Genomic DNA, 19,646 nt, shown 5'->3' on the forward strand with positions numbered 1-19,646 from the left:
CAAAACATAAGTTTGTGTATGTGGCTCACATGTGTGGTTATGTAGCTGTCAGCATCCACATGCCAGCAGCTAGCGAATGTACGTCGGACCAACCGACCGCCGACTGTCGAGCGCAGTGCCAATGCCGGCAGCGCTTACAGCTTGGTTCAGGAGCGACGCTTTTCTCGCTTCAACAATTTCAGCGCAATTAATTTGCTTTTGATTAATGCTAAAACTTTTTTACTTCGCTTTGAATAATTTCTGTCAGCAAAGCGAGGCAAACAAACAACAGAAAACAATAACAAATATACACACATACACACATTCACACCTACAGCTGTGTGCAAGTGTGTATGTAAGAAATGTTGGTAGCCAACAAACGATCAATTTGCCCAACGTTTTAGGCCGACACGCGCGCGCTCTCACCTCACAAAGCTGGCTAGCAGCTCTTGCTTCTTCGTCTTCTGCTTCTTTTAGCTCTGCTGCTTACTTCTAGCTTGCTTTTTGCTGCAGCTGCCACTGTTTAGTTGCGTTTTCTTTCTTTATTTTTTTTTTGTTTATCTTTTGCGCTTTACATATATACGCTTGTTGAAAAAAATTCAAATCACCGAGGACGTAAACTCAACGCGACCGCGTTCCCGAGCCGTTCAACAGTTACTGAGCTGCTCTGGCCGTCAACTTTTTCGTCGCTGAGCGGCGCTCGCATTTAGCGGCCAACCAGCCAGCCATCTAACCATAAGTGCGCTCTTACCGCCAACAAAGTGATTCAACTCAGCCAGCTCAACGACCAAAAGCAGTCGCAGCAGTCAGTCAATCTGGCTGGCGCTTTCGGCTTTGCCCGCACTCTTTTGCCAGCTTATGTTTTGCGCTTAATCTTTAGCGCGCTCCACGCCACATCCGCAGCGACGTCGTTGTGCTCGTTGTACACACCGACACACATACCCTAAACTACGGACCTGAGTAGATAAATGATTGGCGTTGTTTTTTTTTGTTGTTTTTGTGTAAAAGAGTAGGCTGTAAATGAGCCAAACGCACAAGCATACAAACCCTCAACCAGTTAGACGCCCCACCAACCTGCCAGGTAGGTATTGCATCCGTCAAACACTCGGCAATCAGTCAGGCATTGAATGGTTTTTTTTTCTCTCTTTCTTTTCATTTTCGTCATTTCAGCTTGGTTAGTTATCATTTTGCTTTTGCTTCACATTCTGGCCAAATGTAGTGTGTGCTGCTCACATTCATTCTTTCTCCGTGCTTTATTGTTTTTCTATTTGCTCTCTGCTACGCTCTGTGCTTGACGAACGTGTTACGAAGTAGTGTGTTGTGTTCGTCGCTAACTCTGCTATTAAGCGGCCACTGATCGCAGCTCAGTTAACCGCTTTTATGTAGCGCTCATGCGCTCTCTCGTTAGCTATAGCCAAGCGATTGAAATGCTGCCTGAACTCTAGGCGTTCAAATTGACGCATGCAATTTGTTGCCAAATCTAATTTGGTGAAAATCGTTTAATCTCCGTAATTATAAGCAAACAAATTGTCATTTCTATCCGCCGATTTATCTCTCTTTTGAGCATCAAAATGTCAAACTTGAAAGCAGTTTCTCATTTATCTTTAGAGCCATTAATTTTAACTCCAAATCAAGTCTCCCAACAAGGCCAGCAGTAAATCTCTTACGTTAGTGTTACTTTGAGAGCATTTGCTGCCGAAAAATACGCTCTTTATTTTTTTAACAGACGCTGCGCTAGCTGGCTTAAAAGCCTGCCGAACCCAGTCAATGCTCTGTTAGCTGATGTTAGACAATGTTGGTCGAGGTAATGGACTTGAGTTCAATTTTTCATTGACGCTTTTAAGAATGATAGACATGAGTAAAGACAAATATGTTAAAGATTAAAAAAAAAAATATTTATTCAAATTTCAAACATGACTTTCAGTAAAATTCAAAAAATGTATTTGATACTCAATTTCGACATTCTTCTTTCACAAATTAATTTAAAGGGGACTATTTATACCCTGTACAGGGTATATTAAGTTTGCACGAAGTTTGTAACACCAAAAAGAAAAGGTCGGAGACGCTATAAAATATATATATAAATGATCAGCATGATGAGCTGAGACGATTTAGCCATATTCGTCTGTCTCTCTGTATATACGTGCACTAGTCACTCAGTTTTTGAGATATCGATCTGAAATTTTGCATCTGTCCCTTTTCCAGCAAGAAATTGCTCATGTATTGGAATTCCGATTTCGGACCACTGTAGCTTATAGCTGCCATAAAAACTAAACAAGTGAAGTGCTTGTATGGAAAATTCTTTCATTTGACGCGATATCTTCACAAAATGTCGCATCGGTTATTGTCTAAGACAATAACGTAATCTCCCAAAAAATTGTACAGATCAAATCACTATAGCATACAGCTGCCATACAAACTGAACAATCGGAATCAAGTTTTACGGAACCTTTTGTATTTATGAGGGGTATTATAGCTTTGCCGCACTCGCTTTCCTGATTGGAGCTTTAATATTCAGCAGACTGCTTTTAAATTTCTTTTCATTTAAACTTTTTCCTACAGGCCATTCATCCACACGGTAATTCACTCATTGCTCACTCAACATCTCACACAACGGCGTTCATTCCGTTATCATACGGCTAAACGGCACTTATCAGCGAAGTAGGTCAAAAATTTCAACGAAAAATGTTGACAACAATTTAGTGGCTTCATCTACACAGATAATGATGGCGATAGAGGTACGCTCTCGAAACTTAGGTACCATTTATTGCAGTAAAATAGGCACAGAAATCATATAGCTTTTTCAAGTTTTTCTGGGGAATCTGGCTCTCATATTTTTAAGGTTCGTCGGGTGTTGTGTGGGCGGAACATATATTTGCTGTATTGACCTCATTAGGTGATCTGCATAGGCTGAGAAAATGCAACCCTGTATATTACACTGAAAGTCAAAACAGCGCTAAAAGCGGAAGTAGATATAGACTCAGGCAATGCGAAAACGTCCCAAAACACAAAGCATTTACAATACAACGCAACCCTTGCCGACATTCAAAACTATTTAGTCCGCCGCAAAACTCATCTACATAATAAAGTTATTCAAGCGCTGAGAATTCACATCGCATGCCCTGTGCCGACCTTTATCCCACAGGTCTACATATGTATGTATGTATGAATTGGAAAATGTACTCATTTGTGCAGTCGCCCAGCGCGCAATGACTGTGTGGTCAGTTTGAGTCATTGAGCAAGCAAAAAAGCCAACCGCACAGCAGAGCAATCGAGCAAACGGAAACGGAAGTGCACACTAAACGATGAGCTGGAAAGCCGCGGCAGGTGAGTCTTTATTGGCATGCAACAAGCACGTGACTAGCGGCGCGGGGAGCGCAAATATTAAATGCGCATTCATTTGCAAAACTTGCCTAGGCCGCTAAGGCCGCAACACACACCTACACAACTATTTATTGAAAGTTATGCCAGCTCAGCGATGCTAAACGCCGACTAAAGCGCGCTGTGCGTATCGCGCTTTTCCCATAGATTATCCAGGCTTGCCATTTGCCGCTCTTGTGGTCGCTTTGGAGGCGCTGCGCCAGCACGCGCGGTGGCAGCGGCAGCGCTGCGCCTATGATTGCCAATTAATGGCATCGCTAATTGCTGGCATTTTGCCTTTGCACACGCGTTTGCAGGCAGGGGTGAATCGTGCTCTGTGAGTGCGTATTTATGTGTGCGCGTGCAGTTAGAAGGCACCACACGGCGTATGAGTGCTTAATGAAACGAATAGGCGTTGCAGGTAAAAGTGCGCGCAGGGAAAACGCAAAAGCATACGTTTCAGAGGCTGTGTAGAGCGAAGAAGGCTGGCTCAAGTGGTTGCAGCTGCTTGCCGTATAAAAGTGCGCGTTTGATTGCTGATTGTGGTCATTAGTGAATGTGGCACGGCGGATTTGATGAATTGAGGTCGGCCTGACTGGTTTTACGGTAAATTAAAGCTTTAGTTCATGTGGGAAACAAGCAAGGGCTCTAACTTTGTAGTGGGGCGGAAACATAGCATGATGATAAATGCTTAGAGCGTTTGAGCAAATATTGACATTTTTCGCAATGCTATTGAACCAAAGTTACAGAAAATGTTAGAAAAGTGATAACTGTGCACTTCACTAGTCATTGCCAGCTTATAAACTTTAAACTCTTGTAATATGATTTCAAAGTTCGTTAACTAAGTTCATTATGAAAGCGCGTGGTGGCAATATTTCGTCTGAGCAGGGAGAAAGATAGAGAAAACAAATAAAACCAAAGTAGTGGAGAATCATAGTTCAGGCAAATAACCACACTGGCGGCCGCTCTGGCATCTTACAACAGTATGTTGTTCGGAGCTTTCGGTATCACAAACAGCAACAAATCCTCCAAGAGTGCCTACAGTTCCACGAAAGCAAACATTTTGGGGTTTTAGAGCATAGCAAGGAAGGAAGGAAACTTGAGCTCCCAAAAATACTCCACTATGCGCAAGATACGCGGTTGACAATGGTTTAATGTAAAGCATACAACGAACGTTAAATGAAATTATAACATTTCTCTAGCTCTTTCGCTAAGAAGAAAAGCTCACGGCGAAATGCAAAGCGAATAATAGAAAAATATTTATAGGCCTTACACCATCAAGAAAATAATGGAAAAATATTTATAGGCCTCACACCATCATCATTAGGGTATATAAGTGGAGAAAACTCCAGTAAAATGCTAATATAATACTAAAATTATCAATGAGGAAAGCTTATATAATAGAAAAATAAATATACTTCTGTATTGTCTTAACTTTCTAGGCAGTGGAGTGATATATTACTTAAAAAACTTGACAATCTTTGATTTATATATATTAAAATGTCAACTGATCGCCAAAAAATCAATTATAACATTTTTTACATCTAGCACTTACCCAATCTGGTGTCATTCTTCTTACGCACACGCAGGCAGATGGTGCAGGACTTTATGCACTGCAAGGCGAGAGAAGAACATATTAAATAAGAAAACCGTTCTACAATATTGCTAACAATAATGCTGGATTACTTACCTCATAGATGTGGCGTATAATTTCCGCATACGAGATATTCTCCAAGGTCAGACCGTTGACCTCGAGTATCTCATCGCCCACTTCCAGATTATCGCGATCGGGCGGTGAGCCGTACAACTTGATTTTGCCTTCAACATTTTTCACTAATATAATAACGTAACCCGATAACTCGACAACCTGTTGCTGCAAAGCGAAAAAGAGCGGGAAGAGGTAGAGAGCGTTATTAATGCAAAGTTTGCTTATTGCGCATATTTACTTAAATTTAATATTAATTCCTGTTATGTAATGAATTTATAGATGGAAATGTGCACACACACAGCTATAGACAAATAGACATATTATATTAACATTTGCTTGCAAATTCAGCGGTAGACGTGGCGTATACGTAACCAAATCAATGCCTTGCAGAGACACCAACGAAATTACGCCTCAATGCGCGCACATGTGGCTCACGAAACGCGTAGGTATGTGTGTGCGTGTGTGCGAGCACTATAGCAGCCTTTTAGGCGTTCGTAATTAAACCATAAACTACTTAATGACCATATGTGAGCGTGTGCGAGTGTGTGAGTGTGCGTCTACAACTAACCAACTATGAGTTAATGTGTGTGTATGTGTGTGTGTGTGTGTGTGGATGCGTGTCTGTCTAATAACACATAACTTAAACGAAAATTAATCTTATTTCCATTACATAACCACACTTAGGCGCACACACACAGCTGCAAGCATGTATTCCCAGCGCTAAGGAAGTAAGTAACGGTCGGCTCTAGCTGTCAACACACACGAATTTATGGTAAAAATCAACAGCCACGTTAATTACAACAAATTACTGTCATATCCTTTGTCATTATCCTATTTGCTTTCACCACTTCAAAAAACCTTAAACAGAAATGACAAGTGAATGAAGGCAAATGCCAACCAACAACAACAAAATGTCGGAGAAAATTATTGCGAGGCAGAAAAGAATGCGCAAACTGGATAAAAACATAAAATTGCAGTTGGTCAAGACTGGCGACGGCCGAGCACCCTTGAGGCTATCATTCGCTGCCACAACACTACAACACACAAATGCCAGCAAGTACAAACGTGTGTGTGTGTGTGTTGCTGTAATGTTTGCTGCTAACATCGTACTTGCTGGCATTAAAAAGCAATACTAATTGCCTGCACAGCAGACTAAGGCAATAGCAACAACAAGAGCAATAGCAGCAATCGCAACAACAGCGGTAGCAGCAGCGCCGTGAAATACAGTTGGGCAATTAGCAATACCTGACTGCGTTTAAGCGCCACAACTACCCAGGCGCTGGTGGACTAGGCACTGGACACTAGGCCGTAGCGCTATGGTAACAAATGATGGCACCTACTCGACCGCAAAAGTGAAATTAACGGCAGCAAAATTCGTAGGGCGCTAGCTAATGCAACGACAACAAAAACAACTGCACAAAATGAAACTGTAAATGAAAGTGTAGATGATGTGGGAAACATAAATGACTAATAAAGCGTGTGTAGAGTGTGTGGCACACAGTTGCTCATAAACTATGACGGCAAGCTTTCACATGTGACAGCTGTAAGCTCACCCTCTACTAAGCAACCTTCGAGCATAAATACAGCACAACTTGCGCAGAGTTTAAAAGAGCCACGTTTGAAGCTTAATTTTTTTTTATATGCTTTTCGCTTTTCTCAACGCGTTTCGATATAAGAGTTTAATGTATATTAGGGTGGAGCAAAAAAAGTGAGTGGGCCGCCTATAGCTGGTAAAATTTTCTCTTTTTTCAAAAATTTTATTTTTTTATAATCTACAAATTTGACCCTCTGGCTAAGCAAAACAAAAAAATGTTCGCGCCACCCTAATGTATATAGAAATCGAATGAGTCATAACGCTCAAACATTTGAAAAAAATGCAATTAATAGCGTGGATTCATTATTTCATTGCTATGATTTTTAATGTCTTGAAATTCACATCAGGTTTATGGAAATCATTAGTCAATGCGCTTTCATAAGCGCTTCAAAGCTATGTCAGTGTTGATACACAAATTTCGGCGCTTTCACAATTTCGAGTGTTAATTCTTGTGCATTTTTGTGTGATCTATTGTCACAGGATACAATTTACGGCTCTACGTTGCCAGTTCTTTTTGGTTTCTCATTTAGACTCCAAGTCAAAAGTCACTACCTTTCTATAGAACTTGCAGCAGGTAACGCACTGATGCTATAAGATTTGTAATAATTTAAATGTCTAGGATTAGACAGTAGAGTCTCTGAGTTATATTTATGTTAGCAGTAGCCATCAAAGCTCTTTGTTGGGTCAGTTACATAGCTTGAGCCGCCTCTTCTGTAACAGATACTCTCATACCTTTCGGGTTACGTCGACACGGCTGTCAGCGAACATTCGAAGGACTAATTTGATCGGCTTTCTTTATATAAAAGTCTCATTAGTGCTTAGTAAAACTTCTTCATAATCTTTAAAACTTATGGATTTTCGTTGTTTGCTATCTTGATTTCAAAACCACCAGCGTTATCCAAGTAATTGGAAGGCAAACACAAAACCAAGATTTCTGCAGAAGGCGACGAGTGACGGTGTAGCAAGAAAGCAACGAACTTTGATCAAACTGTGATGAGATGAAGAGCTCAGTTGTTTTAAAAACCACCGCCAATGGTGTAAAAGAGTTTAGTAGTAATTAGAGCAAGATATTTCCAATCATTGCAGTGATTTTAGAAGAAAGCAATTGCTTTTCAGCAAATCCGCTTGATTATCTCAATTATGGATTTTCAATGTTTTAAGCAAGCAAATCCGTTAGGATATCTCAATGAATGCGAAACTTAAATTAGTTCATTATCGACTCGTGTCTTTGACTTGGAATCATGTTCGCACCGTTCAAATGTTGGCCACTGTCTGTTACCTCTTTCCATGGCCGCAAATCTGCTCGCTTCTTTGTAAACCTTTTCCTGGCAAAAACATTAAGAGATTTCATCGCTATTGTAAAGCATTTGCAACCAAATGTTAATTCAACAAAGATAAAAGTTCTCAAAAAGCCATTAGAGCAACAATAAAACTTTATAATTGCGCCAAAATGAGGCAAACGAAGCGTCCACACAAAATCGAGGCAAACAAAGTGGTGCTGCGAGCGGAAATAACAATAGCTGCGGAAGTGGAAGTAAATGTCACAAGCAGACGCCACAGCAGCAAAGTATGACCAAACTACGGAGGTGAAAGGTCAGCGCAAGCGAAAAATAAAACTGTGGCACTTAAGGAGACAATTAGCAGCAAAAGCTTGAGGGCGCGGAACCGATAAAAGCAGATACGAATCTCCATGAGTTTAAATGACGGACATCAAAGACTATAAATTGTGCAAAACTTAACATTAACGGCAGCTCACAGTGCCAAAAACAAAATTTAAAACAGACACAAACACAAAGTGTAAAGCGAGTGCTTATAGGAATTGCTAATTTAAAAATGCAACAAAAGCACGACCTGCAACTCAACAGCGGCGCATACAAAACGAGAGAAGAAAGAAGGTGCACAAAATGGCCTAAAAGCTGTGCCAAGTGCCAGGAAAGTAGGTGCTCGACAACAAAAGCAAATCTCTTCAACAACAACAACAAACGGCACAGCGCAACAATTGCCGCAGCAACAAGCAAACAAACAAAGCAAACTAACGACGAACGAACGTCAGCCGACTTAACGCTAAGCGTTGCATGGTGTGGCACGAGTTACCCAGGTGTCGCGGTGATGGGCTGCTCAGGGCCGCCCAACAGAGTTCAAGCCGTGCAAGGGGCATGAGCGAAGTAGGCACAAATGGAGGCCGCCTGTGCTGTGTAGCGCAAACAGCGGCGCATAATAGGAACACAACTATTTCACTAGCAGCGCTGACTTATTTAAGCGCGTTGCTGCTGCTGTTAAATGCCGTCCCAGCCAGCCAGCCTGTTGGCAGTGCGCCAGCAATGTGGACAAGCTAACAATCGACCGTTCAACACGACACTGACGACGAGTGGGCGCACAACAACAACGGATACTATTCAGTATACAGCAGACAGCAGGCAGCATGCATTTGATTGCACTTTGTGGCAACGCATGCAGCCCCGCCCACTCTTTCTGCACTTCTACAGTTAAAAATCATAAAATCAACGCTGTTGTCGTCTGCATGTTGCAGCGCTTGTCGCTTGGTAGGTGTCGCTGCTGATTGCTGGCCTCCTTGCATGGCTGACACTCTAATACGAACAATACTAATGCTTTGTTGTTGGCATTGGCAATGCAATTGCACTTGTTGTACTTTACACTATTGTTACATGCCATTTATGCTGTTGCCACTGCATGTTCTTGTTATTGTTGCAGCCAGCTCTATATCATTGCAATGTGCACATTGAAGCGTCCTTGTTGCCCATTGTTTTCTAGGTTGTCGCGCCGTTTTGTTTGTTTTTACATTGGTGTTGTTGTTGCTATTGTCCGTTGTTTGAGCCTTGTTACCGTGCATGTGTTGCTGTGTGTGTGCATTCGTGTTTAGCCGCACTTGAATGCCACCATGTCGCTTTGGTGCGACTCCATCGCTGTTGTCGCGCCGCGCCCACTTTATTGGTGTCAACAATGCAAACAACACGCACGTCCATTCAGCCTGCTGACATTCAAGTTGACTTGCTGACACATTTTTGTTGTTGATTTGCGTTCGCGCTAGCTTCCATGGCCTTAGCACAAGGACCTTTGCCATGTTTTTTGTTTGTTTCGTTGCAAAATTTGTGCGAAAAAAGCGCGCAAAAATATGTGCAAATAAATTCGAGTCCTTTCGTTTAAATTTTTGGTTTTTGTTGTTGCTGCTTTTAAACTGTCGTTGGCATTACAAGAAGTTGCGTTATGTTGTTGCCGCTGCGGTTCGACTGCGCTGTGGTCTGTGTGGTTTTCAAGTAAATAAATTTTGTAGCTGGTGATAATTATATGAGAGAGTTAAGCTAATGTGGAAAGCACCGGATAGGTGTTAACAGGTGTTGCGTCTGGTGTATGTTGGCGCAGAGAAACGCAAAAAGCTGGCTACTGCCTGAATCACTGAAGTTCGTTAACTTGAATTGTACTTTATTAATCTTTAATACTTAGTTGCTTCCTTTACTTGTCGTCTGTTAGGCCTTTAACTTTCATTGCTGCTTTTTCTTTACTTTCGTTCACTAACTAATTGCTTTTATGCGTTTTTATTATTTTCCAATATTTTTCACACTTTCTTGAATGATTAAGAGAAAACAGCACCTATAAATAAAATATATGTTACGAGTTTAAATTACTACAGAACTATTACCACATACATCGGTTACCTAAGATTAAAAAACTGGAATTGCTTTTGTCTAAGCGCAAGTATCCCAAAACTTCATTATCGTTGCTTTTTATGCGCAAATAACTAGTTCTACTGATCTCCAAGAGCAGACCAATTCAATACCTTCAACTGTATTCATAGCCAAATGTATACTCTATCCGGTCAGTTGAGCGAAACAACATTATTCAATAAAATGATCTATAGGATCATCCATTTCGAGGTTCCCTACTTTTTTAAAGAAAAAAGGATGGTCTATCCGTTGAGTTCAATTTTCGATGACTCGTTCGACTGGTAACTGGCGAATGACATGCGTGATGTTTTGCTCCAAGGCCTGAATCGAAGCGGGATGTCCGCATAGAGTTACTGTATTCCTTGGTAAACACTGTATATAGTTTCAAGGTTCAACGCGGTTTTAAGAGAAGAATGAATTTAACGAATTTGAGAGTAATCGTCTCCGCAATAGGAAAACGATAATAGTCAACGGATCAGTCCGCTCAGCAACTCAAACGAAGCACAATAAATAATAAGCAATGAAAAGTGTAAAAGTCTAAATGAACTTTTTTGAATAGAAAAATATCGCGCATATTTGTCTGGTACAAAAGTCTTACACAAACAGCCCTGCGAAGTAACGGAACACAAAGTAAACTCACTCAATTTGCAAAGCAAGAAAACAACGGAGCAAGAATAAAGCAAAATCCAACCGCAGCAGAAAGCAAAGCCAAAGTCAAAGCAGACGCGTTAGATTGTGGCAATTCATAAAAAATATAACAACAAAATAACAATTATCTTGATGGATGGCACAAGCAGAGGCACAGCAAGGAAGGCAGGCAAGAACGTTCGCTTCGAAATACAGCAAAGAAGCAGGAAGCAAAACCCCATGCGAGCACACTCGAGCTTCCGCATGCGTTGACATTAACATATATAAATCTCTGTATGTGTGCGTGTGTGTGTGTAAAGCAGGCACAAGTGCGCGCACGCGAGCCAAAACTGTCAACTCCAATCTATGTTCGAGCGACACGCGCGCTGTGCTGAAGAACAGAAGACGAAAATAACATAAAAAGAGAATGCAGTGCAGGCGACACATTTACAGGAGAATGTGTGGCACATCCAACAACAGCGACTGCCGCAGCAAAGTCTCGCAAGCTAGCCAACTTTAATGGCAGTAAATAAATAGTCAGATTGGCGTTTGGTCGCGTTCGCATGCTGTGCTATTTAACCTACTCAACTGTGGCCGTTACACACACCCAAGCAGACTCACTAAAATATGCGCTCAACACAAGCATGAATGGCCATAGACGCACCCTCATTTTGGCATTGTGCGTTGAAGACTAACTCCATCGCCCCCGGCCAGCATTCGCACAACAACCACAGCTGCCAACTTACATTACAAATAATTGTCATCTCTGCCTTTTGACTGACTGAATTGCGCTTGAATTACGCATCCCACCCGCTTACCAAGGCAGCCGTGAGCGTCTTTCGGTCCCACCTACTGTTAGCGCACAGTCCACCTAATAACACAATTCACTTTTTTATTAAAATGTGTTTGTAAAATCCTTGGTCGTCTTTTATTCCGTTGGCATTGGCTTAAGCTCTACTAAACTAGACGACCAGCTTGTATGTTTGGAATGCCGCGGCTGACGACGCTGTAAGCCTCGCTAGCTTTCATAAGCGCCGCAGTTTGCGACTGGCTTTCTTTGCACTGTGGGGTTGTAGGCTTGTGCGGCGCTACTTTCGACGCATTTTGCTTCGTTCGGCTTGTATCTAACGGTTGTGACAAGTGCAGCGTCTACTCGAAAGGTCCCTCATGAAAAATTACAGCAATTAAATAGAAATTATGCATCGTTGAACTTATTGTCACACACTCTAAGTGACAATAAATGCGTGGAAATGGAGGTAAGAGAAGAAAATAAACTGACAGTGGGAGGGAAGAACATGGAAGAGCCCACAATGACGCATAGCTCCAATGGCACTTAACTCCACATATACTTTCTGAAGCTGATTATTTGCTTTGTTAAAATTCAACACCTTCATGCGGGCGCTGAGCGTCTACTGTTTCAATTGATCCGAGCAAGGCTCTTCAGCAAGCGGTATCTGATAGTTTTTAACACCTTTAACGATAGCAGCCGAATGGACTTTAATAAAAAAAAGACTTTGAGGTCGGTTGCTTTGTTCATAGCCGCTCAGCTGCAGCTGAAACATTGGCCATGAGTTATTTGACTTTTCCGCTACGTTCACCGCCCGCCGCATGCAACCAACTAAACACTGCAAGAGATAAGGCACAAAAAGTCTCCACAACAATAGCCGAGCATGTGCGAGAGTACACGCCTAAGAGTCGACAACGAACAGTTGACCCAGTGCCACGCTGCGTGAGAGCGCACTTGATAAGCGTTAGGAAAGTGCGTGAGCTTCGTGAGAATAACCAAAGTGCGTGTGCTACTAAGGGGTGTTATTGTTATAGCTGTCAAATGGCCAGCATCAGCTGTCAAAAGTTAGGCGCTGATAGCAGCGGCACCATAAACAATACCACATGACAGTGGGTAAGCGCTTAGGTAAAGAGAGAGTTAGGCAAGTGAGTAATGGCAAGAGAATCGGTCGCACGAATTCGGAGCCTTTGAATAGGCAAAGTCAGTTTTTGTAGAGTTTCACAGTTTTTCTATATTCAACTATACCACCCACCACATATTAGAAGTCTGCTGCTTACTTTTGCTTTCACTTCTGTGCCCTTCCACCCGTAGGTACCCTGCTAGCCGGCTTCGTGACATGCGCACTCGCTGGATTCAAGGATGCGAACAAATATGCCGCACTTGTACGTGCCACACACACACTTACTTTCGTAAACTAACAAAAGCCAACAAAGAAGATGCTGAAAGGAACTGCAAAATGTTATGTATGGTAAAAGCGGCAGCTACAGCAAACTGCGGCGCGGCAAATAGACGTGTTCTAGGTTACGCCACAGTCACGGCAGCAGGAAGCGCAGCGTAGTGGAGAAACCTTCGCAGCGAAGCAGTGCCCGCGTCGGCGTTGGTGATACGAAATTAGGTCGTATCTGTTAGGCGCTGCTGCGTCGTCAGAACGATGCGTGTGCTTACGTTATTCGCCGCCGAAATAAATATTGAATGGCGAAAAGTATTTGCGGAGAATTGCAAAGTTTTTGCCGAAGTCGTGGGCAGCCATGTGCGAAGAAGTTAGAGTGTTCAAGTGGACAGATGAAAGCATAACATCGTGGTACTACCAAATAAGGCGGATGGACGCACGTTATAGAAAGCGTTATGTATTGTAAATGTTTTATGAACGAGAAACCATCAGAGCGCATTATTTATTGAAATACCGCTAAGCTTCCAGCCAAAATTGTTATTACATAAAAAGAGACCTACCATATTATAGAAAGACGGGCTGAGAAGAGCAGAAAAAGAGTGCCGTCCATTCAAATAAACAGTTCAACTGGCACATGCACAAGAATTTTAGTTAAACTTTTATTTTTCTTCCACTTTTCCTTCGTTTGACGGACTTAAACTTCTTTGTGAGCTCGCTAAGCCATTAAATCAGATTTTTTTTGAATTTTAAGCTTTCCACAAAGTACTGATAAGTTTTCGGTTGTTTCAGCAAACTACTTGCAAATAGTAAATATAGCAGTGCCCATCTCCCAAACACTACTTCAAAGGCTATCCAAAACATGCCTATGCTTTGCTATTGCTTGCTTTCAAGCAGTTTGCCCTCACACATCACATCAAAGTGCCATAGCTTGTCCGCACCCGCGCATCTCCCCAGATCATTCATTATCACCTTTCAATTTTCACTCAATTACCATTGTTAATTTATACAGTTATGCAAGTCACTAATCCCCAATCTCTCAATTACACCGACTATTGCACTGTTGCAACAATCACCCCTGTTTGGCACAATCAACGACCCCCTCGTCCTCGAACACTTTGACAGGTCACACGAAGAGTCAAACATTTATTGGCCATTTGAGTGAAAAATTCAAAACTTCTATGACCGTTAGCCTGATTGACTGCCACACCGACCGTTGCACGACAATTGTATGCAACCGATTATGGTTGACGAGCGAAAGGACATGCAAACACAGTTAGGTCTACACGAGTACAATACACAAGTGAACAATCAAATTCATGTGCTGTCCCATAAACGAATCTATTATTATTGCCAGCCAGTGGGGCGGTGGGCTCGTATACGGATCACAAACACACATCTGTACCAACACAATGGACAGTACAACAAAACTGTGAATGACCCCGACCGAGTGGCCGTTTCGACGACAATCGAAAGTGTTGTGGCGCTTTGGAATTGGCAAGCGGGCGCACGTCGATGGCACAATCGTATGGTGGCAGTTACTTGCTCTGCGCCCAAAAGCAGACTAATAACTATTGTGTGTACGCAGGCAAGCGCGCTAATAAATATAATAGCAGCAATACATGCGTAGGAATGCGTGCGTACTTGTGAATGTGTAACGTATACGCCGCTGGGAGAACTGTCTACAATTTTCAATTGTATTTTTGTGCCCTGAACTATGAAAGTGAGCCGATGTGAAGGACATGTGAATGGCTGGCATACAAGCAAGCACAAAAGGTCTAAATGAAAGCAAAAATTGGGTGATCCTTTGCTTTTAGCACACACATCCTTCATTTTCATTATTCGAACTTTTGGTTGTGGCTTTTGGCGATAAGCCTTAATAATAAAATGAAATCGTGTGCAGCTCTTTGGAGTATTTACTCTAGTGGATTCCGCCTGCCACAGTGTCTGTGTGGATAATGTTAGATACATACTTGATTATGTCAAGAGGGAATATAGCTAATGAACATAGTTAAGCTTAGGATTCCGGCATGGAGCATATTCTCTTTGCACGCCATTCCCGGAAGGATTTGTAGAAAGCAACACAATATCCGAAAAATGAACGCCTGGTATGAAAATAATTCCAAATCTTCGAGTGCTTTCTAGAAACATCTCTTCCACTGACAAAAGTTGCATAAGTTTTAAACTCATAGCATTTTGCATTCAAAATAGTAGCAAACAAAACTTTATATACGACAAACATCTCAACGGTTTTTGTTGTACGGAGTTTGACTGCTCAGTAGCATGGTTTTGATCATACAACCTTTTCCGTATAGCTGCAATAACACCCTACCGAGAACCACTGCTTTTATTCACTTTCTGTTGGTTGAGTCTTATTCACACAACCCTTGCAGAAAGACGCATAAAAAATCACAACCGTTTTGCGCTTATATTTTTTTTTATGTTGTCGTTATTGCTTGCTAGTTTTATGAGCTTGACTAACTACTCATGTAGTTTGTACATACAAATTATATATAATTTGCAGTTGCTACTCATATTTTCCACATTCACTACAGGCGCCTGCTTGTGCGCCTCGTAGCGTCCCTTGAGTCCTCGCCAATATTTGGCTTTACGTCCATTGCTCCGTTAGCTCTTTCAGTAATCATTCAACAGTCAGCAAACATATACATAAAGAAGTTGAACATTTGGTAAACAAAGAAACAAAATTTGCTTTGGATTACATTACGACGACTTCATGCGCGCCAATCGCGTATATACAGAGCTCGCTTAACCCACAAATCGATGGTTGTGTATGAATCTGGCGTTATAAAGCAAGCCATCAACACTTGCAAGTCATCGGCCGGCCGTGCGTCTTCTTTCTCCAGCACTTTATTTACGCTGGCTCGGCGCATACCCCAGGGTCGCATAAAAAGTGCTTGAAAATGTCGTTCGTTTACGGTTTCCGCATATTTTTCTGTTTATTTCTGCAATCTTTCACGACTTTCTTTTTTCATAGCGCGTTTTTTATGAGCGCGCATCTCCAACTATTTTTCCATTGTTTAAGTTATTTGATTTTTTATGAAGTCACATTTTCTGTAGTAGCTCTATTTGGGTTGTGGACTTAATTGAACTGCAAAAAGCTTAGCTTTATCAGCTGTTGCTGCCTGGCCGCATGCGTGCGCTTAGAAGTAGCGGCGAGCATTTGCTGTTTGTCCTGTTTTTCTTTTATCGCTCTATTAGCGTATGTGCTGTCGTTGATTTACGAGTTCGGGCGCGTACACGCCACACTTCGACTTAAGTCGTAAAGCTTTTCTTTGCTGGAATGCAATAAACGCTATGCTTGATGACACGTGTACACATATACATATGTACGAGCACACAGATATGTTTGACACGTGGGATTCATTCCTTTTAGTGTGTTGTACACTTCAAACGAACTACTGAGCACTCAATAGTAGTCCCAGAGCGCTACTTTGAGTGGATTAAGCTGCTGAATTGGTTTGCTTTGCCACATGTAACACACTTGTCAATGACGACATGATTTACAATTATTACTGGATCGGAAACTCTTTCATTGAGGAAAGCCACAAGTTCATTATTAACCAATACAAAGCTGTTAACCTGCAACGGTAGATTCTCATCTTATCTCAGTGGTCCGCAGTGGATCGCAGAGTATTCCGTAGATGGAATAGAGCGGAGTAAAACTTTTGGCCAAACAATTTTTTCTCGAAATTCAGATTAAAGTTTAAATTATTAAACTTAACAATTTAACTCAAACCTACTAAAGACAACAGACTTCTTACATCAGCTACTACAACTAACTTGGCACTCTATGAGCTTACGAAGGTTTAAAATACTTGGTTTAGCTACGCACAAGGCGAGGAGGCCCCTTGTTATACCATCGGGACTGAAGTTCCCTCACTCTATTGTCTCCTCTCTGAGCCAACCTGTGCTTCTATGAAGTTCATCAGTATAAATAGTTTTATGTGAGCAACCGAGACGTCGTCCAGGAACCCTCGACTGATAGTTGCGATTCTTTTCCTGTATAGATTCTTACATTTGCATAGAATACTTTTCACAGTCTCCTCTTCTTCTACCTCCTGACAGCTTCTATAATAGTCATTATAAGGTGCACCTAGCCTGCTGACATGTCTACCAATTAGTGACCTGTTAGCACTCCTACCAGAGTTCTTATGTTAATCTTGCCACGTTTGCCGACTAGTTGTGCAAATCAGTGATTGACTCCACCTAGACTCAGCTAGATTTATAACATGTCCGCTGATCAAATGTTTACAAGTGGCCAGAGGCATAAAAATTTCCTCTTTTTCAGAGATTAATGGTGAGATGAGAGGAGTGGTGCCTATGCTGGCTAGTTTATCTGCTTCGCAGTTACCAGGAATATCACTATACTCTGGAAACCATTGCAGCTTTATCGTGAAGTAGGATGTTAGATACTCTAAGAGATGAAGATATTCTTTAACTATCTCTGACGAAACCATAGGAGACTTCAGTGATTTCCAAGCCGCTTGGCCGTATATATAAATATGCTTCTTGTTGTGAGCACACTTTTTGTCAGAACAACAAGGCTTTCTTTGATTGCTGTGATATCCGCTTGGAAGACACTGCAGTGGTCTGGTAACCGAAAGGTGATTTTGATATCTAATTTTGCTGAAAAGGCAACACCTCCCATTCGATTATCTAGTTTGGAACCATCTGTATAGATGCTAAACCCTGCATACCTGTGCACCTCGTCCCTTTCCCAGATAAGAGGTTAGGTAGAAAACTGATTAACATAAATACTTCGAACTATGAACTGGTGCAGCAAACAAATATCGTAGCTTCATAGGAAGAATTTGCCAGACCAACTCTGCGGATCTAAAATGTGGAAACTTTATTTGGAAAATATGCTTGCACTTACCTTGCCCGACGACGAGATCGTTGATTGCGACGGTGTACCCGATGATTGTGCCGATAAAGCCGTTCGACCGCTGCTGTTCGCTTGCATTGCAGCGCGGCGCACGTGCGCGGCCACAGGCGGCTCTTAAGCGTTTGGTCAGCACCGATGCGGTACAAGCGTCGTGCAATGCACACGCACACGCGCTAGATGACAACAACAACAATCACAAGAACTTTTAAGCGTTACGTTGTGCACGGCTTGTGAGAATGAGCGGGGCAATACACACGCACGCACTACACCTCCGGACACGTGCCCTCAACTACTCATTGTTGCTGCAGCAAATGTGCGCTAAAAGCGTGACACGACAAAACTTGCAGCAGGCGTTGGAATTTTAAGGGTTTATGCATTTTCACGCTTGCACTTGGCATTTAAGCACTTTTTTGCGAGGAGATTTCACTTTCGTTGATTTCTAGGAAACTCTTTTATTTGTTTTATTAATTTCTACTTTAGATAATACAATTTTTGATTTTTACTGGTTATATTTAAATATTAATTTAAACGCTGTGCAAATTTGAATATTTCAATTGAATCAATGTGGGCAAGAGCATGGAAATATTGCTAAAATAGTGGAAAACGCACTTTACAAACATCGCATCTTTTTATTTCGTTTATATTTAGATGGCGCGGTTGCGAAGAGGCGTATGAGTAAAACGTGGCAGACAGAACCGCTTACAGCACTGGCGGCGAAAAGTTCGACAGCACGCAAATTTATTGATTGTATATTCAGTAAATAAATGCCGTTATAAAGTGGCTGAAAGCATAATTAACTGAGTCTACGCGCCGTTGAACACAACGGGTGTGAGCAAATGGCTGATAAAAGCAGAATTACGGATATAAATAAATTCAAGATCCGCATAGAAAAGAGGATAACCATACAAATACCAACAAAAATGAAGAGTGAAGAACACAAAGCGTTATTTAAGCGCTGAAGTATACACGATGTGAGGACTGAAATGTAAACACATCATTGTAGGACTATCTCTAAAATTTCGGGCTGCCAGTTGGGGCGTGGTATTTCAAAGATATATTTGTGGTACCCATACTTTAACGTTATTTCACCACAACTCTGCGCGGCGCAGGCACTTTACTGTAACATTTTTGGTAGGATAGAAATTATAATAATGTCCACGCTAAGCTAATTCGTATAATATATCTGGTGCTTGGATATTCTCCAACAGTGAATGATAGCAGATAGAGAAGAGCAAGGGCTTCAGTGTAAAAGATCAAGTTGAGAAGCACGTGGCAGCACTTGATGTTTTGTATTGACCACAACTTGCGAAATTTAGCAACGAACATAAATGACCTAACCTAACGTAGTACGACTTCAGAATCTTCTATTAAAAAGCTTGCCGAGCTAGCGCCTAAAATGTGGTATTTATCCCAAAATAGATACACTACGCGCACAGAAAACAACACGCACGAATACGCACGTGTAAGAACAACATTTTGATTTCAACGCTGCTACAAAATGTTTGCATTGACACAACTGTCACGCGAAGAACGCTAAACAAAAGATACAACAACAACAACTCCGTTACATATGTGAGACACAGTTAGCAACAACTGTATGGAAAACATGAGTTGG

The 19,646-nt window shown here is 41.7% G+C and overlaps 1 protein-coding gene across 3 annotated transcripts in view; it reads right to left on the reverse strand.

The window, feature by feature from the left end:
• The window catches only part of sdt (stardust), a 134,195-nt gene extending 115,689 nt beyond the window's left edge, over window positions 1-18,506 (reverse strand). The window contains exons 1-3 of one of the 3 annotated variants that reach the window (XM_036359281.2): window positions 18,023-18,506; window positions 5,030-5,212; window positions 4,895-4,952 (exon numbers count right to left, since the gene is read on the reverse strand). In XM_036359281.2, the coding sequence (XP_036215174.2) occupies window positions 4,895-4,952; window positions 5,030-5,212; window positions 18,023-18,109 (328 nt within the window). In that variant the 5' untranslated portion in view covers window positions 18,110-18,506. The remainder of the gene's footprint in view (window positions 1-4,894; window positions 4,953-5,029; window positions 5,213-18,022) is intronic. The other 2 variants (XM_070110094.1, XM_070110095.1) reach the window with 2 other exon arrangements.
• Window positions 18,507-19,646: the final 1,140 nt, after the last annotated feature.

This window comes from Bactrocera oleae, chromosome 5 (assembly GCF_042242935.1).
Source record: "Bactrocera oleae isolate idBacOlea1 chromosome 5, idBacOlea1, whole genome shotgun sequence".
Lineage (NCBI taxonomy): Eukaryota > Metazoa > Arthropoda > Insecta > Diptera > Tephritidae > Bactrocera > Bactrocera oleae.